The sequence below is a fragment of the Oncorhynchus nerka genome, linkage group LG7 (genome assembly GCF_034236695.1).
Source record: "Oncorhynchus nerka isolate Pitt River linkage group LG7, Oner_Uvic_2.0, whole genome shotgun sequence".
Lineage (NCBI taxonomy): Eukaryota > Metazoa > Chordata > Actinopteri > Salmoniformes > Salmonidae > Oncorhynchus > Oncorhynchus nerka.
The window spans coordinates 24,400,027-24,425,908 of record NC_088402.1 but is presented as its reverse complement, the minus strand read 5'-3'; the positions used below and the strand labels follow the sequence as shown (position 1 = coordinate 24,425,908).

General features: G+C 43.1%; 1 protein-coding gene across 1 annotated transcript in view; it reads left to right on the top strand.

The window, feature by feature from the left end:
- Positions 1-25,882, top strand: part of LOC115131349 (CUB and sushi domain-containing protein 3) — a 317,735-nt gene that overhangs the window by 102,951 nt on the left and 188,902 nt on the right. The window contains 7 exon segments of the mRNA XM_065021039.1: positions 3,586-3,777; positions 11,425-11,551; positions 18,426-18,628; positions 18,916-19,107; positions 20,498-20,560; positions 20,563-20,635; positions 25,450-25,637. Coding sequence (XP_064877111.1) covers positions 3,586-3,777; positions 11,425-11,551; positions 18,426-18,628; positions 18,916-19,107; positions 20,498-20,560; positions 20,563-20,635; positions 25,450-25,637 — 1,038 coding nt within the window.

The window sequence follows — 25,882 nt, the reverse complement described above, 5'->3', positions numbered from 1 at the left end:
ATGCCAAAAACGTGTGTGTGGTCAAATCATATGCCTTCATGCCTGTGTGCTTGTGTCCAGCCTAGCGAAGGTAAAGTTTGTGTTAACATCACAGACCTGGTTTAAAAATGTTTTTCAAAGCTGAGCTTGATTGACCTCGCCAGAGGTAATGGATGGAACCATTTGAGTAGCCCCAAAAAGTGTAAGCCCCGGCCATGTGGAACTTTAGGCAGGCTCAACCGAATGCTCCAATCCTATTTGAACCCAGGTGTGTGCCAAAGGGGGTGGTGTTGCAATCTACTGCAAAGATAGCCTGCAGAGTTCTGTATTACTATCCGAGTCTACCCAAACAATTTGAGCTTCTACTTCTAAAAATGCACTTTTCCAGAAACAAGTATCTCACTGTTGCCGCTTGCTATAGACCACCCTCTGCCCCCAGCTGTGCCCTCGACACCATATGTGATTGCCCCCATCTATCTTCTGAACTCGTGCTACTAGGTGACCTAAACTGGGCATAAATCCCCGGCCATCCTACAATCTAAGCTTGATGCCCTCAATCTCACACAAATGATCAATGAACCTACCAGGTACAACCCCAAATCCGTAAACATGGGCACCCTCATAGATATCATCCTAACTAACTCGTCCTTTTCAATCAAGATCTCAGCAATCACTGACTCATTGCCTGCATCCGTAATGGCTCTGAAAACCCTTCATCACTGTCAAACGCTCCCTAAAACATTTCTGCAAGCAGGCCTTTCTAATCAACCTGGCCGGGGTATCCTGGAATGACATTGACCTCATCCCGTCAGTAGATGACGCCTGGTTATTCTTTAAAAGTGCCTTCCTCACCATCTTAATTAAGCATTATTGACTGTATGTTTTGTTTATTCCATGTGTAACTCTGTGTTGTTATATGTGTCGAATTGCTATGCTTTATCTTGGCCAGGTCGAAGTTGCAAATGAGAACTTGTTCTCAACTAGCCTACCTATTTAAATAAAGGTGAAATAAAATCAAATAAATAAATTGGGACCTTGTCCTACACTGCCAAAAGGAAGATGAGCCTCTGAGCCTGTTTCCTCTTCACGTGTCTTCTTTCTAAATAAAATCAAATCAAATGTATTTATATAGCCCTTCTTACATCAGCTGATATCTCAAAGTGCTGTACAGAAACCCAGCCTAAAACCCCAAACAGCAAGCAATGCAGGTGTAGAAGCACGGTGGCTAGGAAAAACTCCCTAGTAAGGCCAAAACCTAGGAAGAAACGTAGAGAGGAACCAGGCTATGAGGGGTGGCCAGTCCTCTTCTGGCTGTGCCGGGAGAGATTATAACAGAACATGGCCAAGATGTTGAAATGTTCATAAATGACCAGCATGGTCAAATAATAATAATCACAGCACTTCAGGAGTAAATGTCAGTTGGCTTTTCATAGCCAATCATTAAGAGTATCTCTACCACTCCTGCTGTCTCTAGAGAGTTGAAAACAGCAGGTCTGGGACAGGTAGCACGTCCGGTGAACAGGTCAGGGTTCCATAGCCACAGGCAGAACAGTTGAAACTGGAGCAGCAGCACGGCCAGGTGGACTGGGAACAGCAAGGAGTCATCATGCCAGGTAGTCCTGAGGCATGGTCCTAGGGCTCCGATCCCCCAAGAGAGAGAAAGAAAGAGAGAAAGAGAGAATTAGAGAGAGCATACTTAAATTCACACAGGACACCGGATAAGACAGGAGAAGTACTCCAGATATAACAAACTGACCCTAGCCCCCCGCCACATAAACTACTGCAGCATAAATACTGGAGGCTAAAACAGAAAGGGGTCAGGAGACACTGTGGCCCCATCCGATGATACCCCCGGACAGGGCCAAACAGAAAGAATATAACCCCACCCACTTTGCAAAAGCACAGCCCCCACACCACTCGAGGGATATCTTCAACCACCAACTTACCATCCTGAGACAAGGCCAAGTATAGCCCACAAAGATCTCCGCCACTGCACAACCTAAGGGGGGGCGCCAACCCAGACAGGAAGATCACGTCAGTGACTCAACCCACTCAACCCATGTGACGCACCCCTCCTAGGGACAGCATGAAAGAGCACCAGTAAACCAGTAACTCAGCCCCTGTAATAGGGTTAGAGGCAGAGAATCCCAGTGGAGAGAGGGGAACCGGCCAGGCAGAGACAGCAAGGGCGGTTCGTTGCTCCAGAGCCGTTCCGTTCACCTTCACATTCCTGGGCCAGACTACACTCAATCATATGACCCACTGAAGAGATGAGTCTTCAGTAAAGACATAAAGGTTGAGACCGAGTCTGCGTCTCTCACTCATGGGTAGGCAGACAATTCCATAAAAATTGAGCTCTATAGGAGAAAGCCCTGCCTCCAGGTGTTTGCTTAGAAATTCTAGGGACAATTTGGAGGCCTGCGTCTTGTGACCATAGGGTACGTGTAGGTATGTACGGCAGGACCAAATCGGAAAGATAGGTAGGGGCAAGCCCATGTAATGCTTTGTAGGTTAGCAGTAAGGGAGTGTAGGGAGGCTAGCACTGGAGTAATATGATCACATTTTTTTGTTTTAGTCACGATTCTAGCAGCCGTATTTAGCACTAACTGAAGTTTATTTAGTGCTTTATCCAGGTAGCCGGAAAGTAGAGCATTGCAATAGTCTAACCTAGAAGTAACAAAAGCATATGGATACATTTTTTTGCATCATTTTTGGACAGAAAGTTTCTGATGTTTTTGCAATGTTACGTAGATGGAAAAAAGCTGTCCTTGAAACAGTCTTGATTATGTTCATCAAAAGAGAGATCAGGGTCCGGAGTAACGCCGAGGTCCTTCACAGTTTTATTTGAGAGGACTGTACAACCATCAAGATGAATTGTCCGATTCAACAGAAGATCCCTTTGTTTCTTGGGAGCTAGAACAAGCATCTCTAAAAGTAGAAAGTTTGCAGCCATCCACTTCCTTATGTCTGAAACACAGGCTTCTAGCGAGGGGAATTTTGGGGCTTCACCATGTTTAATTGAAATGCACAGCTGTGTGTCATCCGCATAGCAGTGAAAGTTAACATTATGTTTTCGAATGACATCCCCAAGAGGTAAAATATTTAGTGAAAACAATAGTGGTCCTAAAACGGAGCCTTGAGGAACACCGAAATTTACAGTTGATTAGAGGACAAACCATTCACAGAGACAAACTGATATCTTTCCAACAGATATGATCCAAACCAGGCCAGAACTTGTCCGTGTATTCTATTTTGGGTTTCCAATCTCTCCAAAAGGGAGTCTTTCCTGGCCACTGTGCTTCTACTTGTACGTTGGAGTCTACACTCTTGGAAAAAAGGGTTTGAAAAGGGTTCTTTGTAGAGGGATTAGGATTCTACAAAGAACCATTTTAATTACAAATAATTTGTAGACTGCAAATTGACTGCAAGAAGCCCAAACAGGTATAATGTTTGGGGGACAAACCAAAGAACCCTACTGGGTTCTATTTATAACTTTTCTTTCTGAGTGTAAGTCGGGTTACTATAGAGGCCTTTTTGACAACTGCCCATGAGAAAGGGGCTTTATAAATACATTTGAATGACTGCCCCACCCCCCCTTTCTTCCAGGCTTTGAGCTTTCCCACTGCGAGGACCCTGGGGTGCCCCAGTTTGGCTTCAAGGTCAACGACCAGGGACACTTCTCTGGAAGCACCATCACCTATAGGTGCAACCCTGGCTACACCCTGCATGGCAGCGGAATTCTCAAGTGTATGACCGGAGAAAGACGTGCCTGGGACAACGTCCTGCCCTCTTGCATCGGTAAGGGAACTAAATCAAATGGACTGTGCACGTGTGCATATACAAGCACACACAGACATACTGTATGCACACATGCACACACTACCAACCCACACTGGTTAACTCATATGGTCAGGAACAACTGACATCTCTTAGCATAGCGGATTGGTAGACGGCTCCCTTCATATATTTTCAACTAATATTAGCCCACAGTGCTTCTCCCAGTTAACCTAGTAGCAGTACAGTACTCCAGCACAACCCAAGCCCCTCCTCTTCTCTCTTTATGTCAAGTTAACCACAGAAGAAGAAGTAACCACGGGTCCCTCCCATTTGTCACAATGATCTAAGCTGCAGCCAATGTGCCTCACCAGCTGCATAATGTATTAACCAGGCTAGGGGAGTGCAGACCAGACCAGGCAGAGCTCCTGCAGGTCATTGATATGCTGCAGGAGAACAACCTGCACTGCAGGCTGCAGCTATGTAATATCCATTAATCAAGAGGGTTTAATTCAGCCTTATGTTGCACTATGTCCTCTTAATTGAACTTTGTCTAAAAATGTGCAGTGCTTTGCATTTCTTAACGTGAATACAAATGTATTTGTTTCTTCCTTTTCTTTTGAATGAGTAATGTCTTGGAGAGATTGGTGTATGTGAGAGCTGAATTAAACTAGCCAATACAGATTGGAGATATCTTCAATCTCCGAGGTAGATTGTACAGATGACATTGAAGTTCTTGGTTGAAAGTGGGAATTTGTCCTCATTGGAGAAGGCACATGATGGGTATTGTGATAGCTATCGTTAGTTCCTTGATTATACTGATTGATCCTAATTAGATTCAAAGAAGGGTGCCCTTAGTGACTTCAAATCAGATTGGATCTCACTATGATTCAGTTTGAACTAGATCTGATTAACCCCATCCTGTCAGTCTCTTTTATGAGGAAGAGATACAATGTACACAAGGACCAGCCTTTACAACAACAAAATGTACAATTTGGAGTTTCACATGTGAAAACATGAATGGCCCCACATGAAATAGCTGTTTTCACATGTGAAACCATATTTTCACTTGTATTAAATGTATAGTTCACATGTTAACATCACCTTTTCACATGTGAGGAGAAAAAACATGTTTTTTGCAGTTGTGAATTGCAGTTGCAGAATATCGGGTATGCAGTTTCACATGTGAAATTCACATTTTAAAATAAAACATTTACATGTGAAAATCAAACACATGTGAAAAACTAATTTCTAAGAAAACTCCACATGTGAAAATTTCACTTTTGGCCTCCCGAGTGGCACAGCGGTCTAAGGCACTGCATCACAGTGCTAGAGGTGTCACTACAGACCCGGGTTCGATTCCAGGCTGTGTCGCAGGGAGACCCATGTGGCGGCGCACAATTGGCACAGCATCGTCCGGGTTAGGGAAGGGTTTGGGCGGCCAGGATGTCCTTGTCCCATTGCGATCTAGCAACTCCTAGTGGCAGGCCAGTCGCATGCACACTGACTTATGTCGCCAGTTTGTATTTGTATTTATTATGGATCCCCATTACTCTTCCTGTGGTATGGCAAAATTAAGGCAGTTATACCATTTTAAAAACATTACAATACATTTATTACAAAATTCACAACACACTAAGTATGTGCCCTCAGACCAATACTCCACTACCACATATCTACAACACAAAATCCATGTGTACATGTGTGTATAGTGTGTATGTTATCATGTGTGTGTATGCATGTGTCTGTGCCTATATTTGTGTTGCTTCACAGTCCCAGCTGTTTTTTATCATCTACTGCTTGCATCAGTTACGTGATGTGGAATAGAGTTCCATGTAGTCATGGCTCTATGCAGTACTGTGCACCTCCCATAGTCTGTGGACTTGGGGACTGTGAAGAGACCAGTTGTACAGTGTTTCCTCTGACACATTGGTGCGGCTGGCTACCGGGTTAAGCGAGCAGTCATTGGTGCGGTGGTCTTCCAGGTTAAGCGAACAGTGTGCTTGGCAGGGTCATGTTTCGGGGGACGCATGGCTCTCAACCTTCGCCTCTCCCGGGAGTTGCAGCGATGGGACAAGACTGTAACTACCAATTGAAAATCACGAAATTGGGGTGAAAATGGGGGGACAAAAATGTAACTTTCATATGTGGAATTGCAAGTTCCCAAGTGAAAAACTAATTTGCAGTTTCACATGTAAGAAATCTACACGTGAAAGTTAGACTTGGTCTCTGGATTTAATACTAATGATGCTTTATTGCACATATGACCATAGCGATTACATTTTTTAAACACAATACTAGCCCTCCCAAAGAACTTCCCATATGGATACATATTATAGGCAAGCATATGAGCACATAGTAGTTTTATATACAGTATATAGCTTCCTGGATGTAATATAAAGACTGTAAGTAGTTCAATATTATGTGGATTATTCCAGCCAACATCAATAATACATACGTAATCATCTGACAGATATACAGTGGTGTAAAGTAACAAAGTAAAAATACTTTTGGGGGGTATCTGTACTTAACTATTTATATTTTTGACATCTTTTACTTTTACTCCACTACATTCCGAAAGAAAATCTGTACTTTCCCTGACATCCAAAAGTACTCGTTACATTTTGTATGCTCAGATAGGACAGCAATATGGTCCAATTCACATACCTATCAACATCAATGCATTATCACACCTAATGCCTCTGATATGGCGGACTTACCAAACACAAATACTGCATTTGTAAATGACGTCTCTGTGTTGGAGTGAGCCCCTGGCTGATTGTAAATGACGTCTCTGTGTTGGAGTGAGCCCCTGGCTGATTGTAAATGACGTCTCTGTGTTGGAGTGAGCCCCTGGCTGATTGTAAAAGACGTCTCAGTGTTGGAGTGAGCCCCTGGCTGATTGTAAATTACGTCTCTGTGTTGGAGTGAGCCCCTGGCTGATTGTAAATTACGTCTCTGTGTTGGAGTGAGCCCCTGGCTGATTGTAAATTACGTCTCTGTGTTGGAGTGAGCCCCTGGCTGATTGTAAATGACGTCTCTGTGTTGGAGTGAGCCCCTGGCTGATTGTAAATGACGTCTCTGTGTTGGAGTGAGCCCCTGGCTGATTGTAAATTACGTCTCTGTGTTGGAGTGAGCCCCTGGCTGATTGTAAATGACGCCTCTGTGCCCCTGGCTGATTGTAAATGACGTCTCTGTGTTGGAGTGAGCCCCTGGCTGATTGTAAATGACGTCTCAGTGTTGGAGTGAGCCCCTGGCTGATTGTAAATGACGTCTCTGTGTTGGAGTGAGCCCCTGGCTGATTGTAAATGACGTCTCAGTGTTGGAGTGAGCCCCTGGCTGACTGTAAATGACGTCTCTGTGTTGGAGTGAGCCTCTGGCTGATTGTAAATTACGTCTCTGTGTTGGAGTGAGCCCCTGGCTGATTGTAAATGACGTCTCTGTGTTGGAGTGAGCCCCTGGCTGATTGTAAATGACGTCTCTGTGTTGGAGTGAGCCCCTGGCTGATTGTAAATGACGTCTCTCTGTGTTGGAGTGTTGGAGCCCCTGGCTGATTGTAAATGACGTCTCTGTGTTGGAGTGAGCCCCTGGCTGATTGTAAATTACGTCTCTGTGTTGGAGTGAGCCCCTGGCTGATTGTAAATTGCGTCTCTGTGTTGGAGTGAGCCCCTGGCTGATTGTAAATTACGTCTCTGTGTTGGAGTGAGCCCCTGGCTGATTGTAAATGACGTCTCTGTGTTGGAGTGAGCCCCTGGCTGATTGTAAATGACGTCTCTGTGTTGGAGTGAGCCCCTGGCTGATTGTAAATGACGTCTCTGTGTTGGAGTGAGCCCCTGGCTGATTGTAAATGACGTCTCTGTGTTGGAGTGAGCCCCTGGCTGATTGTAAATGACGTCTCTGTGTTGGAGTGAGCCCCTGGCTGATTGTAAATAAACATTTGAGCATCTATTTTTACTTTTTACTTTTACTCATGTATGACAATTGAGTATATTTCCCCACCACTGTATTTAATGGCATTTAAAATCAGATACTGTTCGGCGTTTACTCAAGTAGTAAGTGACTTTCACTTTAACTTGAGACAATTTCTATTAAGGTATCTTTACTTTACTCAAGTATGACAATTGAGTACCTTTTCCACTACTGCAGATTTGAAAATACTCTTATCTTCATATCTCCTTCAATTTAAAAAGTGGAGTCAGTCATTTTGAATGACCTTTGCAGGAAGTGTGCTTTAGAAATTGGATTACCTACCTTGAAGCTACCTAACTTTTCATATTTCCACCTTTTATTATAACAGATGAAATATTTAGCTATGTTTGATTCTGGTCCGCAGGTGTAGGAGGAGGTGTGAAGAGAGAGGATGCATCCCAATGGCACTCAACTCCCTATGTAGAGCACTACTTTTGACCAGGGCCCATGTCAAAAGCAGTGCACGATATAGGGATAGGGTGTCATTTGGGATGCAGCTTTGGCAGACAGAGTAGAGCATGTGGTTTCTCAGCCAAGATAAGTAATATCCTCTGAGAGGGAACGTAATGCTTTTGAGAGCAAATGATAAATCAGCACTTTGCTCTGCACTTCCTCATGTCTAAGTGATAGTGAAGTGTTTTTTATATAGCGAGAGATCAAACTTCGAAAAACTGTAGGGTTCTATCAAACTTTATTTAAAGTGCATTTACAATTGCAGCACACATTACAGTACAATTCAATAAGTAAAAGCATACAAGAGGCAAGGGTTCTATTTGATCAAATGTCCTGGGCCCATGTCCACAAAGCATCCACAAAACATCTCACCAAGTCTGGAACCCTCAGGACCCTGAACAGCTTCTACCTCCAAGCCATAAGACTGCTAAATAGTTAGGCCAGGTAGCTATTTGGTAACTATTTAACTATCTGCATTGACTCTTTTTGCTCTAAGGTTTTTGTCTCATCACATACACTGCTGCTACTGTTGATTATCTGTCACTTATCTCCTGGTTATATGTACATTTCTTTCTGCATGGTTGGGAAAGTGAGCCTTTCATTGTTAGTCTATACTTGTTGTTTACGAATCATATGACGAATAACATTTCATTTGATTGAATGTTTGCCCTGTGAGGAATGAGCTCCACAGGACGTTGGTTTAGAGCATTGGTTTAGAGCATACAAGCATTTCACTACACCCGCAATAATATCTGCTAAACATGTGAATGAAACCAATAAAATGTTATTTGATTTAGAGGGAGGAGGCTTTTCCCTCCCTCCCTCCCTCCCTCCTCCCTCCCTCCCTCCCTCCCTCTAAACATTTTTAGTATTAATGTTGAGTATTAATGAACTAGCGATCTGCATTTTGTGATTTAGGCTTCATTGAACTAAGGGTGAGAGATTGAGAGGAAAAGAGAGAGAGAGAGAGAGAGGACTAAGGGTGAGAGATTGAGAGGGAAAGAGAGATTGAGAGAGAGGGGACTAAGGTTGAGAGATTGAGAGAGAGGACTAAGGGTGAGAGATTGTGAGGGAAAAGGAGATTGAGAGAGAGGAATAAGGGTGAGAGATTGAGAGGGAAAGAGAGAGAAAGAGTGATTGAGAGAGAGAGGACTAAGAGTGGGAGATTGAGAGAGAAATAGCGATTGAGAGAGACATGACTAAGGGTGAGAGATTGAGAGGGAATGAGATATTAGGAGAGCGGGGACTAAGGTTGAGAGATAGAGAGAGATTGAGAGAGAGAGGACTAAGGGTGAGAGATTGAGAGGGATTGAGATGCGAGAGGACTAAGGGTGAGAGATTGAGAGAGAGGACTAAGGGTGAGAGATTGAGAGGGAAAGAGAGATTGAGAGAGAGGACTAAGGGTGAGAGATTGAGAGAGAGGACTAAGGGTGAGAGATTGTGAGGGAAAGGAGATTGAGAGAGAGGAATAAGGGTGAGAGATTGAGAGGGAAAGAGAGAGAAAGAGTGATTGAGAGAGAGAGGACTAAGAGTGGGAGATTGAGAGAGAAATAGCGATTGAGAGAGAGATGACTAAGGGTGAGAGATTGAGAGGGAATGAGATATTGAGAGAGAGAGGACTAAGGGTGAGAGATTGAGAGGGAATGAGATATTGAGAGAAAGAGGACTAAGGGTGAGAGATTGAGAGAGACAGAGAGAGATGGGCATTTAAAGTTGGTTAATCAAGTGATAGTGGAGGTAGACTGATAATGGGCGGGTTATGTAAGCCTCAGCTGCCCTGGAAGCAGTCAGCAGGAAGCATTCAACAAGAAAAGCATCAGCAAGAGAAGCAGTTAGCAGGCCTCATGTTCAGCGTTGGGCTCGTTTCCCGTGTGATTGATGTCCCGGAGCAGAACAAAACATGCCAGGCGGCAGGCGCACTGCAGCACACCGGGTTTTGGTGGCACCGAGACTGACACTGCCACACTACCACCACGGCACTGTCGTCCTGTCAGCGAAGGTTTTGGGCTGGCTGCTTATTGCTCTGACAGTATTGTATCCCAGATGCACCATATTTCCTATGTAGTGCACTATAGGGTGCCATTTGGGACGTAGCCCAGGAATCTGCAAACACTCTCGGGCGCGTTATTGTTTTATTGAGATGATTCGCATGGCTTGGCTTCACATTCTCAAGAGGAGCAGTAGACGTGTTACATTTGTTTGCAGCCACCCACTAATTATTTCCTCTCAGCTGTGTACGTGTGTGTGTACCTTTGTGTTGTGTACGTGTGTGTGGGTGTAAGTGTGTGTGTATGGGTGTGCACTATAGGCCCTTGTCAAAAGTAGTGTACTATATAGGGAATAGGGTGCCATTTGGGACGCATCCCAAGAATCTGCAAACACTCTCTGGCGTTATTGACAGAGGTGGAAAAAGTACCCTATTGTCATACCTGAGTAAAAGTAAAGATACCTTAATATAAAATTAATCAAGTAAAAGTGAAAGTCACTCAGTAAAATACTACTTCAGTAAAAGTCTGAAAGTATTTGGTTTTAAATATATTTATGTATAAAAAGTAAAAGTGTAAATCATTTCAAATTCCTTATATTAAGCAAACCAGACGCCACCATCTTCTTGTTTTTAAGTTATGGGTAGCCAGGTGCACACTCTAAAACGCATACATCATTTAAAGGGAAGTATGTGTGTTTAGTGAGTCGGTAGGTGACCAGGGATGTTCTCTTGATAAGTGAGTGAATTACTCTGACACTTTTGGGTGTCAGAGAAAATGTATAGAGTAAAAAGTACATTATTTTCTGTAGGAATTTAGTGAAGTAAAAGTTGTCAAAAATATAAATAATAAAGCTGAAGTACAGATACCCCAAAAAACGATTTCTGTCTGTATTTTTTCTTAAGTACATTACACCACTGGTTATTGATTCATTGAGATGATTCACATGGCTCGGCTTCACATTTTCAACAGGAGCGGTAGACTTGTTACATTTCTTTGCCAGCCACCCACTAATTATTTCCCCCTAGCTGTGTGTGTACATGTGTGTTTGTGTACGCGTGTGGGCATGTTCTTGTGTGCGAGCAAGTGTGCATACATGCGTGCGTCTGTGTCCCTGTCCCTGCATGCATCTTTTGCGTTTTGAATGTGTCACTGCAAAACTCAGCTGTGATACCCTTTCACAGTATCTCCTTTAATGCATCTCCATAGCAACAGATACATGTATATCCTGTTTTCATTATATTTGTGTTGTTTCTCCTTACAGCTGAATGTGGAGGAAAGTTCACAGGCGAGTCGTCTGGACGCATCCTGTCCCCTGGATACCCATTCCCCTACGACAACAACCTCCGTTGCACCTGGATTATCGAGGTGGACTCTGGCAACATCGTTAGGTACTGATCAATTAGTATTCATCAAGAATCCTCCTTTTCAAATATTCCCCTATCATGTCTCATCTCTGTGCATTTCAACAGCCAAGCCAAGGCCAACTCTTGTAATATAATGCCTAACAAAAGTACAAGGCTACAGCGATCTCTCACTCACACCCTCCCTCCCTCCCGACACACACACACACACACACACACACACACACACACACACACACACACACACACACACACACACACACACACACACACACACACACACACACACACACACACACACACACACACACACACACACACTTGCGTCCAGGCAAGAAGGTAGACATTCTCCAGTGCACCAGTACCCTGTTTTTACACAATTAGAAACAAAAAACAATGTTTTAAGTGAGAAGTAAGCATTGATATAAAGCCAAAATGCACATGATCACCACAATGCCTACTTCCCTCATGCTCTACCAAGGTTCTCCAGCACACAGCTATGACCTACTACAGTAGCTATGTTGGTCTATTGTACTTCAAACAATGTGTAGGCAGGTTGCTTAGGATTCAAACCTTCTCAAACAGCCCAATCCATAGTCTTAGAGGAGGGGCTCCCACAATAATATGATTTGTACTGCATACAAGGTAAAGTATTGGATTATTCACACACCACGCTAAGCCATTGTCCCATTCCACTACTTTTCCAAGCTTTTTTTATTTTATGAAAGGCATCTTAGCTTTTATACTTATAAGACAATCAGGCTTGATTGAGTGATCTGTTTTGTCTTGTCGTAATTCATGTGCTTACCTGCCAGGTTGTTCTTTGCCGTTTAAATTCTAATTGATTTCAACCTTTATTTTAGCAATATGTCACTGAGAAAAATATATATTTCATAATCACATCCTTTTTTGGTCAGTAGGTGGGCAACATATCAACAGGGGATGGATGGTGTGTTGGACACAGTCACTCATACAGATAGAGAGGTCTAAAGAATCTGTCTGCGTTCCTGATTTCTGTAACTATTGGATCAACTGTGTAATATTGGCACAATGTCAAAACCACTTGATTTGCAAACATGCTGTGCTGACCAATTCTTGTTCATTACCTTTGTCAAATGTATATGTAGCTGAATGTTATGTTTCCATTTGTATTTATTTTTGCAGTCAAGATGGTGAGACACATTTAGGCCTATATCTATAACACAGGAGATCGATGGCAACTTAATTGGGGCGAATGGGCTCTTGGTAATGACTGGAGAGGAGTAAGTGGAATGTGATCAAATACGTCAAACACATGGTTTCCAGGTGTTTGATGCCAATCCATTTGCTTTGTTCCAGCCATTATTATCAGCCGCTCTCCCCTCAGCAGCCTCCTGTGATCTAAAAATACATACAGCATAATGATAGATATACAGTGCTTTCGGAAGTATTCAAACCCCTTGACTTTTTTCACATTTTCTTATGTTACATCCCTATTCTGAAATGTATTAAATTATTTTTTATCCCTCATCAAACTACACACAATACCCCATAATGACAAAGCAAAAACTGTTTATTTTTATTTTTTTCAAATGTATTACAAATGAAAAACTGAAATATGACATTTACTTAAGTATTTTAGACCCTTTGGCAGCGATTACAGCCTTGAGTCGTCTTGGGTATGACGCTACAATCTTGGCACACCTGTATTTGGGGAGTTTATCCCAATATTCTCTGCAGATCCTATCAAGCTCTGTCAGGTTGGATGGGGAGTGTTGCTGCGCAACAATTTTCAGGTCTCTCCAGAGATGTTAGATCAGTCCGGGCTCTGGCTGGGCCACTCAAGGACATTCAGAGTCTTGTCCCAAAGCCACTCACTCCTGCATTGTCTTGGCTGTGTGCTTAGGGTCGTTGTCCTGTTGGAAGGTGAACCTTCGCCCCAGACTGAGGTCATGAGCGCTCTGGAGCAGGTTTTCATCAAGGATCTCTCTGTACTTTGCTCCGTTCAGCATGATGCTGCCACCACCATGTTTCACCGAAGGGATGGTGCCTGGTTTCCTCCAGACGTGATGCTTGGCATTCAGGCCAAAGAGTTCAATCTTGTTTCTCATGGTCTGAGAGTCTTTAGGTGCCTTTTAGCAAACTCCAAGCGGACTATCATGTGCCTTTTACTGAGGAGTGGCTTCCGTCTGGCCATTCTACCATAAAGATCTGATTGGTGGAGTGTTGCAGAGATGGTTGTCCTTCTGGATGGTTCTCCCATCTCCACAGAGGAACTATGGAGCTCTGTCAGAGTGACCATCAGGTTCTTGGTCACCTCCCTGACCAAAGCCCTTCTCCCCCGATTGCTCAGTTTGGCCAGGCAGCCAGCTCTAGGATGAGTCTTGGTGGTTCCAAACTTCTTCCATTTAGGAATTATGGAGAAAGAACACTGTGTTCTTGGGGACCTTCAATTTTGCAAAAATGTTTTGGTTCCCTTCCACAGATCTATGCCTCGACACAATCCTGTCTCGGAGCTCTACGAAAATTTCCTTCAACCTCATGGCTTGGTTTTTGCTCTGACATGCACTGTCAACAATGAGACCTTATATAGACAGGTGTGTGCCTTTCCAAACCATGTCCAATCAAATGAATTTACCACAAGTTGTAGAAATGTCTCAAGGATGATCAATGGAAACAGGATGCACCTGAGCTCAATTTAGTGTCTCATAGCAAAGGGTCTGAATACTTATGTAAATAAGGTTGTTGTGTTTTTTTATTTTTAATACATTTGTAAAATTTAGAAAAACCTGTTTTCACTTTATCATTATGGGGTATTGCGTGTAGAGTGCTGAGGATTTCGTTTTATTCCATCCATTTTAGAATAAGACTGTAACGTAACAAAATGTGGAAAAAGTCAAGGGGTTTGAATACTTTCCCAAGGCTCTGTACATTATTATAATAGCAGGACAGTGTAAAGTACATTATCCCTCTGAAGAATATGAATTAGAAGGTTTGAATCCTAAGCAACCTGCCTACACATTGTTTGAAGTACAATAGACCAACAGAGCTACAGTAGTAGGTCAAAGATGTGTGCTGGAAAAGCATTGTGAGGTCGTCATTGTGTTCATGTGAGTTTTCTTTATTTTCTGCTTCAGAACAATGCCTCCTTCTCAGTTAAAATAGATTTTTTCTATGGTTTTTACACCGAAAGGTGATTTTACAAAAGCATAATTCAACATACTGTAACACAGCAATAAAAGTAAAAGTCAATTAGCCTATCTCAGAGATAAAAAGAGAGAGAGTGAAAGTCTGACAGGAGATCCTCTCAGAAATGGTAGAACTGTAGTGTCAGTAGAACTGATTGGACTTGGTGCTTCAATGGGAATGTTGGCTAGAAAAAAAGAGAAACATACAGAAAATGTTTTATTGTCCTTGCAAAAGTCTAAATATACATTTTAAGCTTCCCTGAAACAGGAGCAAGAAAATCATCTGCATATGATCTTTTTCAATTGGAATGCAGTTATATTCATTCCACAGCTACATTGAGTTTACAAAACATTAGGAACACTCTTTCCAGGACAGACTGACCAGGTGAATCCAGGTGAAAGCTATGATCGCTTATTGATGTCACTTGTTAAATCCACTTCAATCAGATGAAGGGGAGGAGACAAGAATGATTTTTAAGCCTTGAGACAATTGAAACATGGATTGTGTACGTGTGCTATTCAGAGGATGAATGGGCAAGAGAGAAGATTGACGTGCCTTTGTAAAGTATGGTCATAGGTGCCAGGTTTGAATGTGTCAAATACTCCAACGCTGCTGGGGTTTTCACACTAAACAGTTTCCAGTGGGTATCAAGAATGGTCCATGACCCAAAGGACATCCAGCCAACTTGACACAGCTGTGATAAGAATTGGAATCAACATGGGCCAGCATCCCTGTGGAACACTTTCGATACCTTGTAGTGTCCAAGCACCAACAAATTGAGGATTTTCTGAGGGCAAAAGTGAGTGCAACTCAATATTAGCAAATGTTCCTAATGTTTTGAACACTCTGTGTTTTCTACTACTATAGTTCGCTCCCTTTTTTTTCACGGGCTTCCAGGCATTTACTCATTCATTAACATGGATTTGGAATGAGGACTGTGTGGCTAGTTGGGCATTTGTGGATCCACTTGTTGGAGAAGTGTGCCAGGTCAGTCGGAAAGCATCACAACCTCTCCCTTGACTACTGTCACATTACGTGGCTCAAGAGCGAGGAATGAAGTGAGGCAAACTCCTTCATGTTCTGCGCCAGCAGATGGCCTGCGCTGCTGCTCCCCCTGACATCATAGTCATCCACCTTGGTAGAAACTAATTGGGACACACAAAGGGGACAGCCCTGGTGTGTCAGATGCAAACTGATTCAGAGGTAGTCATCCGAACAACGATGGTCTACTCTGACATAGCGCAGCAGAGGACTTTGATGTTTCAATAGGAGGAGGACAAGCGCATAAAGATGGCCCTGTGCTCTGTCACCCAGCTGATTTGAGCATTTCTCCATGGCAGGCGCATCCTCACAATCCGCCCCTCTGCCATAAAGCACTGTGTCCCTGGGCAGTACTGTAAGGATGGCGTGCATCTCACAGATGAGGGCAATGTCCTCTTCCATGAGATCTGAGTGCTGGTCTCTCCTCCGTTCTAGCAAGATGCACAAAGTAGTACACACCACCACTCTCACTGTCACTTGCCTGCCTCTCCACAAACCCAAAGGCTCTTTTAAGAGCCACTTAATACATGACAATTAGTGTGTGTGTGTGTGTGTGTGTGTGTGTGTGTGTGTGTGTGTGTGTGTGTGTGTGTGTGTGTGTGTGTGTGTGTGTGTGTGTGTGTGTGTGTGTGGTGTGGTGTGTGAGGGAGGGAGGGAGGGAGGGAGGGAGGGAGGGAGGGAGGCTGTCAAAACTATAAACGAAAGAAATGTATCCTCTGGGAGGCCCACCCACAATCTTCAGATCCACAGGCAGTAACTTTAACCACTACACTACGAATCCTGTTCTTAAAACATTGACTATGACAGACCAGTTAAATGGACAGTCTGGAAGATTTTGTTCCAAAATTATTTTGTTCATTCACTCAGTACTGGGTGAACATTTATTTATCTTGCTTGGTTAAAATACAATAGTCTAACACAGATGGTTTGATGAAAACAGACTCGTTTAATCATGTAGCTAACCAAGTTAGCAAGCATGTAATTTTCTTTTGACTGCGCACAGCAGGTTGCAAAACTTAAGCAAGCTGAGAATAAGTTCGATTAATCTACCCCGTGGTACACCAGAATATGCCCCGTCAAGTAGTCAGGCGGAAGTGGGAAGGAAAGGAGAGGTAGTGCTTTTATCAAAAGCAATCACATTTCCATGTGAAAACACAGAATCCTACTCATTACCACACATGCTTAATTACCTCACTTTTGTTTTGCTCCTACTTTGCTGTCAGACAGAGCGGGGCACCTACCCAGCTAATCAAAATATATGTTTTTCATTTATTGATTGTCTACAGTAGCCTAGGTTTGTTCACATAGATTTCTTATGACTGGCAGCATGATGCAAGCAGCTGTGTTGTTGCCGAGCAACTGACCCGGTGTTAGAACTCTGAGCTTTGTCTAAAAAAAATATGCTACCATCGTCAAAAATGCTACATAAAGATAGCACATTGTTGGTTCTTAAAGGGCAGAAATGAGCATGTGAGAGCAATACATTATAAATGTAATCAAAACTGTTTCCCGACAAACTTTTTCCCCCCCTAAAACTAACGGACGGCTCATGACGAGAGGAGGGGAGTGTGTTTGTACCTCTAATCAAATTGATTTGCCAAGTTTAATCGACATTGGTGTCATATTGGCTTAGATGTGATGGTGAATTGAATCAATCCCTACTATAGTGATCGGCGGGACTATAATAGTGAAGATCTGCACGTCCATTCCAGCAGGGGTACAGGAGTACAGGTTGTCCCTCTGTCCTCTCTCCAGTCTAGTCTACAGATGCCAGATACTTTTTTGTTTTTTGCCTGTCCTGCACATCTTCGACCCCAGGGTTGGACAGCCTAATGAGACTCAAATGCTCAATCATAGACTCAATTATTAGTATTGCATGGAGCCGGAATGGTGTAACCTTGGAGGCAAACAATTTGTTCTGTTCCAACTCCCAGTGGCACACCTCGTTTGAAATCATATTTTTATTCATGACTTTCTTTATTTTTTTCCACTGGCGTCTTGATCAGCACAGTCTGCTGAATGGTGATGTGAAAGGAGTGTTATGACCACGTGCACCAATTACCTGCCAGGTTTTCTGACTTATAGCTCGTTGCTCGTAGCTTGATGTCTCTACAACATCATTATGCCTAGATAGGCACCTCAGTTTTGCATCACAGCAGCACTTTTCCATGCAAAATAAAAAAAGGCACTGGGGCTTTCAGCTGAGTGCTTGCATTTTCTCAAAAAGGAATATCAAAAACCATGGAAGAAATATGCACAGATTTAGAACAAACTGTATTGCTAGCAATGCAGAACAAACTGTGTTTGTATGAGGAAACAGTTGTGTTGGTGTAACACATTCAGTGATTTGACTTGATTTATACCATTTTTGTCCATGAGGAGCAAAGGTCATCCACAAATTATCAAGTTATTGCTATGAGTATTGCAATTGTAACATATATGTTATTACTCTGTTATTCCATGATTTGTTGCAAGTAATTTACTGCAGCCTAGGGTGGCAGTACTTTCTCAAAATTCCTAGGTTTTACAGAAACCTGGAATCCTTCCACCAAGATTAACTGCTAATTCCGTCCTGATTCCAGGAATTTTCCAATTGGGATTTCTGGAAAACCTGGGGTTTTAGGGAACGTTACAGGAAGTTTGCAACCCTGCTGTAGTGTACATGATAATTTGCCTCCTCCTCATCTCTCAGCCTGCAGTTCCTGGCCTTCGACACAGAGGCATCCCATGACATCCTCAAGGTGTGGGACGGCCCTCCTGAGAATGAGATGTCCCTGAGGGAGGTGTCTGGCTCTCTGCTCCCCGAGGGGATCCACAGCACCCTCAACCTGGTCACCATCCAGTTTGAGACTGACTTCTACATCAGCAAGTCTGGCTTCGCTATCGAATTCTCAAGTGAGTAGTCTGTTTGTGAAAAGTCTTGGAAGTTTGTATGTTCTCTGTGTCAGTTTTACTGTGTCAGTTTCAGTATATCAGTCAGAATGTGCGTGTTCGGGTTACCTGCTAAGAATGTTGTATTGTATGTGTTTGACTCTGTGATGGAAAACTTCACTCACTGTATTATCTGGGGACTGTATTATTGACTCGATACTTAAAACCAGACATACAAACTGTTTATCTGTTAAACATAAAACCTATTTGCATAGACTCACGTGATTCCCTCCCTACGTTGTGACCGGCAGGTTCGGTGGCCACAGCCTGCAGAGACCCAGGTGTACCCATGAACGGCAGTCGTAATGGGGACGGGCGAGAGCCGGGTGACACCGTCACCGTTCTCTGTGACCCTGGGTATGAGCTCCAGGGAGAGATGAAGATTACCTGTATCCAGGTGGAGAACCGCTACTACTGGCAACCCAGCCCTCCTGTCTGCATAGGTGAGTGCTTTAATTACAGATAGAGCTAGGAGATTTTTCTCAGCACATGACCTGACCAGGAAAGGACCCTTGGCTCTAGTTATAGCTTTGTATTGAGGTTAGTACTGTTATGTTCTAATTATTATAGTAAGAACTCGACAGACACTATGAAATCTTAAACCAGTGTATTCTTCTCAGAGGGCCAATGCAGCTGCATTAGACAAAGACATGTTTTTACCTGTGGTAGTATACATACACCACTTTGGGTGGAGTCTCCTCTTTATAAGTACTGCCACATGTGACCATTGTCCCTGCACTCGGCCCCTCCTAAGCTTACTTATGGCACCCCTCATGTCTCTATTATAACTACTGATTAATAATATAACTAATGATTAATAATAGTTAAAGCTCAGAAATGCAAACATATCAGTACAAACAGTTAGAGCCTGGGGTTTGTATTGAGTTTAGTACTAACAGGTAGAGCCTGGGGTTTGTACTGAGTTGAGTACTAACAGATGGAGCCTGGGGTTTGTATTGAGGTGAGTACTAACATATGGAGCCTGGGGTTTGTATTGAGTTGAGTACTAACAGGTGGAGCCTGGGGTTTGTATTGAGGATTTTCTACTGACCACTATGTGTGAGCTGAGCAGGGAAAAACTCTTGGCTGTCCTTATGGCCTTCTGTTGAGGTGAGTGCTTACAGGTAGATCCAGAAGTTTTCCTCTCTCTAACCTTACTTCCTCTCAATAGTTGTCTGTTGACTCCCATCTAAAGGAGCTGTAACAAGAAAAGAGCTCTGGGACAACTAGCACGTAGCAGCCCATTGGTGTTGCAGAGAGACTTAGATCTGGCAACCCAGCCCAGGCTCCTAGCCTGCTAATAAACATATGGTATCCCTGAATGTTGCAGAACCTAGCACCAAGCAGTACTTGAGCTCTAAAGCCAATGAGATGTGTGACTGTCATTGCTTTCCAACCATTTTGAACAAGGCAAGCCATTGATGAATATCAAATTATTGGACCCAGAGCCGAAGATCCCTCTCTCTTTTCAGAGATGGCACACTTATAAGAAGTACCTTGACGAAACCTCAAGGATTCTTGTGTTTTAATGTGTTTTTGTACAGGGCCTGTGTGTAGAATTTGATCTCTCAAAACTCAATGCATCAATTACCATTATGGTTACAAAATCCCCAGGTTTTCCAGAAATCCTGGTTGGATTAGTCCAGGAATTTTCCAACCACGATTTCTGAAAAACCTGGGGATTTTGGGAAAGTTATGAGAATTTTGCAACCCTATCCACCATTAAATCTCCACAGAATATCATGCAGTTTTCTGACTACAGAATAACAGAGACAGTTCATGTAAAGAGTGTCAGTTAGTATATTTTTTATTTGCTCACTTCTTCTCTTTCAGCCCCATGTGGAGGAAACTTGACTGGATCCAACGGCTTCATCCTGTCTCCCAACTTCCCCCATCCCTACCCCACAGCAAGGACTGTGATTGGCTAATAGCTGTCAACTCGGACTATGTCCTATCGCTGGCCTTCATCAGGTAACGTGGCTGCATATTAGGCGCTAATACAGTTGAAGTTGGAAGTTTACATACACCTTAGCCAAATACATTTAAACTCAATTTTTCACAATTCCCGACATTTAATCCTCGTAAAAATGCCCTGTCTTAGGTCAGTTAGGATCACCACTTTATTTTAAGAATGTGAAATGTCAGAATAATAGTAGAGAGAATTATTTATTTCAGCTTATATTTCTTTCATCAAATTCCCAGTGGGTCAGAAGTTTACATACACTCAATTAGTATTTGGTAGCAGTGCCTTTAAATTGTTTAACTTGGGTCAAAAATTTTGGATAGCCTTCCACAAGCTTCCCACAATAAGTTGGGTGAATTTTGGCCCATTCCTCCTGACAGAGCTGGTGTAACTGAGTCAGGTTTGTTGCCCTCCTTGCTCGCACACACTTTTTCAGTTCTACCCCAAAAATGTTCTATAGGAATGAGGTCAGGGCTTTATTGTCCTTAAGCCATTTTGCCACAACTTTGGAAGTATGCTTGGGTTCATTGTCCATTTGGAAGACCCATTTGTGACCAAGCTTTAACTTCCTGACTGATGTCTTGAGATGTTGCTTCAATATATCCACATAATTTTCCTTCCTCATGATGCCATCTATTTTGTGAAGTGCACCAGTCCCTCCTGCAGCAAAACACCCCCACAACATGATGCTGCCACCACTGTGCATTGCGGTTGGGATGGTGTTCTTCGGCTTGCAAGCCTCCTCCTTTTTCCTCCAAACATAATGATGGTCATTATGGCCAAACAGTTCTATTTTTGTTTCATCAGACCAGGGGACATTTCTCCAAAAAGTACGATCTTTGTCCCCATGTGCAGTTGCAAACCGTAGTCTGTCTTTTTTATGGTGGTTTTGAAGCGGTGGCTTCTTCCTTGCTGAGCGGCCTTTCAGGTTATGTTGATATAGGACTCGTTTTACTGTGTATGTAGTTACTTTTGTACCTGTTTCCTCCAGCATCTTCACAAGGTCCTTTGCTGTTGTTCTGGGATTGATTTGCACTTTTCGCACCAAAGTGTCTCCTTCCTGAGCGGTACGACGGCTGCATGGTCCCATGGTGTTTATACTTGCGTACTATTGTTTGTACAGATGAACGTGGTACCTTCAGGCATTTGGAAATTGCTCCCAAGGATGAATCAGACTTGAGGAGGTCTACAATAATTTTTCTGAGGTCTTAGCTGATATCTTTTGATTTTCCCATGATGTCAAGCAAAGAGGCACTGAGTTTGAAGGCAGGCCTTGAAATACATCCACAGGTACACCTCCAATTGACTCAAATTATGTCAATTAGCCTATCAGAAGCTTCTAAAGCCATGACAAAATTTTCTGGAATTTTCCAAGCTGTTCAAAGGCAGTCAACTTAGTGTATGTCAACTTTTGACCTACTGGAATTGTGATATAGTGAATTACAAGTGAAATAATCTGTCTGTAAACAATTGTTGGAAGAATTATTATTGTCATGCTCAAAGTTGATGGTCTAATTGACTTGCCAGAACTATAGTTTGTTAAACAATACTTTTGTGGAGTGGTTGAAAAACAAGTTTTAATGACTCCAACCTAAGTGTATGTAAACTTCCGACTTCAACTGTAGGTGCTAGTTTTCTCCGAAGTGATTAAGGCCTACTCTCTCTATTAGTTCCACTGAATGCACACATGCACGCAAGGTGGACATTAATGGGAATTTTGTCACAATCACATTGAGGGGTGTGAGGTGATTATAGAACGATCTCTGCTAACTGCTATCACTGTTATATTAAGATGCAATTCATGTGTTCGGCGGGTAATTAGCTTCCCCAGCTGGACTTCCTTGCTTTGACCTTTCTGAGCTCCCCACTTTTAAGGTGCTGTATCAAGACATCTCGGCCTGCGTTGACTGATGCAGCCAATTAATAGAAGAACAAAGCAAGAACTTAATGTGTTTCACACCTAAATTGCATACATTTCTTCATTTAACCTTTGGCGCCGGCAAGGCTTGAGCAGTCGCAGGGGCCTTCCATGGCAGACAGGGGCCAAAGGTCAAAACGGGGTTAGGTTTGACTGCCGATAGGCTACACAGTGTGGTGTATAGCTAACAGATGTTACCACTGCTGCCACAAGTTAAACCTCTAATTTAAAGCTGTGAGATGAGGCCTCCCCCTGCCTTTCCCCTACCAACAGCTAGCTCCTCCTGCTCCTGTCTGCATCAAAGTGTGATGCAGCCACGTACCTGTCCCTTGGCAACCCGCTCTGTGCCAGACATGAGGCTGTGAAATCCTAATCAGGAGGGTGTGTGTGTGTGTGTGTGTGTGTGTGTGTGTGTGTGTGTGTGTGTGTGTGTGTGTGTGTGTGTGTGTGTGTGTGTGTGTGTGTGTGTGTGAGAAATTGAGGACTAAGCGTGAGAGAGAGAGAGTGAGGACTAAGGGTGTGTGAGAGAGAGAGAAATTGAGGATTAAGGGTGAGAGATTGAGAGAGAGAAATTGAGGACTAAAATTGAGAGAGAGAGAGAAATTGAGGACTAAAGTTGAGAGAGAGAGAGAGAGAGAGATTGAGGACTAAAGTTGAGAGAGAGAGAGATTGAGGACTAAAGTTGAGAGAGAGAGATTGAGGACTAAAATTGAGAGAGAGAGAGATTGAGGACTACGGGTGAGAGATTGAGAGAGAGATTGAGAGATTGAGGACTACGGGTGAGAGATTGAGAGAGAGAGATTGAGAGATTGAGGACTACGGGTGAGAGATTGAGAGAGAGAGATTGAGAGATTGAGAGATTGAGGACAATGGGTGAGAGATTGAGAGAGAGAGATAGAGATTTAGGACTATGGGTGAGAGATTGAAAGAGAGAGAGAGATTGAGGACTATGGGTGAGAGATTGAGAGAGAGAGAGATTGAGGACTACGGGTGAGAGATTGAGAGAGAGAGATTGAGGACTATGGGTGAGAGATTGAGAGAGAGAGATTGAGGACTAAGGGTGAGAGATTTAGAGAGAGAGAGAGATTGAGGACTAAGGGTGAGAGATTGAGGAGAGAGAGAGAGAGAGAGAGAGAGAGAGAGAGAGAGAGAGAGAGAGAACTTGTGCAAGACAGAAAAATAAAGAAAGAGAGGGGGTTAGTTAAAGGTAATATCTCCTTAGTTGTATTAAAAAAGTAATGTTTTATATTTGAGCTAAAAGCAAGCCACTGCAGTGATGAGGACACAGCTGTTTTCAAGCGACCAGTATCAGGCAGCCATTTTGGTTCCACCAGTTAGACAGTTTCATCTGGTGTGTAAAGTGAGCTCTCTTCTCATTTGAATGGTCCTATCCCACAAAAAAAATGAAGTAAATAACACAGTACAGTGGAAAAGTGGCTATTGGCAGTGGGACGTGGTACAGGGTTAACCAGGGTTCTCTAATGACTCCATTACTGACACTATTCTCCCCCAAAAAGACCACCACATTAAATATGTTACCAATCAAAATAGAGAAAATTTATAATAATATATTGTAAAAAAGTCGGGGTTGACATGGTGAGGAATAAGGAGGCCCAGCACCTAGCCCTGGGGGACACCATTTGTAACTGTGTAATATTATATAGTAAAAAGGGACCCTTTTAATTTATTTTTTTACCTTTATTTAACCAGGCAAGTCAGTTAATTAAGAACACATTCTTTTTTTCAATGACAGCCTGGGAACAGTGGGTTAACTGCCTGTTCAGGGGCAGAACGACAGATTTGTACTTTGTCAGCTCGGGGGTTTGAACTCACAACCTTCCGGTTACTAGTCCAACGCTCTAACCACTAGGCTACGCTGCCGCCATTGCATTGGCAAGGTGGCAAATTTGGATTTCATTGTCATTGTCACCAAATTGGGTATTATCTTCGCCACGTATTTGTTAGCTATCAAGTAAAATTGGTTGAGTGACAGCTCCAGGCTAAGCTATTAAAACCATCTGAACACATCTGGTTATCAACATTTAATGACTTTATTAATATGGTGTAGAGCATGTTTGGATTTCTATTATCTTACAATGAGCCCTTAGCCTTAGACACAGGCTCATTGAAGTGTGGCAATAGCACTTAGCGTACTCTTTCAGAAATATTATTAAAGAAAAGACACCTCCAAATCTCTCTTATGTAAATGAACACACGCACACGCACACACACACACTCATTCTCGGAAATGCGGAGCATGGGAGAGGAGCTGTTAGTAGAAAAACTTTTGTGATGAGGTTGCAGCTCAATAGGATAAGTGCCTCATCTTTGACTATACCAAAGCAATTACACTCCCCGGGTATTTATAGATGCTAGCGTCCTTGGTGTTAGCTTTTTCCCACAGAACAGATAAGGGAAATTAATGGAGCGCTAGCAACCGCTAACTGGGAAAAGGGGGATATCATCATGTTGTCAGGCTCCACAGCTGAGACCCATAGAGAGGAGAAGTTACAGATGATCTGAGGAATCTATTCCTTACTATCTGTGGCATTGGGTGGACACAGGCATCTGAGGCATCTGTCACTGTGTGTCAATGTGTGAATCGCGGGGCCTTTCGAGTGTTGTCGCTAACCTCCCACCTCGACCGTGCATACAAGGACATGAAAGCAGACAATAGTTTCTAGTCATCTCTGCCGATTTGATTTGATGTATTACTGTATACGGCACACAGACAGATTTATTGAAACCCAAACAAGCTCAGCAGAAAGAGAGAGAGAGAGTTTCTCTAAAAAAAGAACACACTCCTCCAGATATGGTATGGCGGGGGAATTGGATGGAGTCTTTGATCTGATTTGTCTCTTTCTCTCTTACTCTCTCGCTCTCTCTCTCTATCCCTCCCTCTAGTTTCAGCATTGAGCCCAACTATGACTTCCTGTATATCTACGACGGACCAGACAGCAACAGCCCTCTGATTGGTAGCTTTCAGGACAGCAAGCTTCCGGAGAGGATTGAGAGCAGCTCCAATACCATGCACCTGGCTTTCCGCAGCGATGGCTCTGTCAGCTACACCGGTTTCCACCTGGAATACAAAGGTAGTAGGACAGAGGAACGTTTCTGCTTAGCTGTTTAGATTGGTTCCTATACCAACGTCAGAAATGTGCATAGTTTCCTTTCATTGTTTTGTATGCGCAGAATGTGTAATGAGAATCCAAATGCTTACTATCCACAGTATTCTGGTAGTAGAGGTGGATACAATGTTTTAGCATTTGAATTAGGAGTTTTGTTAAACTCTCCTCAACATCTTTCAACAAATAAACTCCCTCACTGCCTGTGTTAC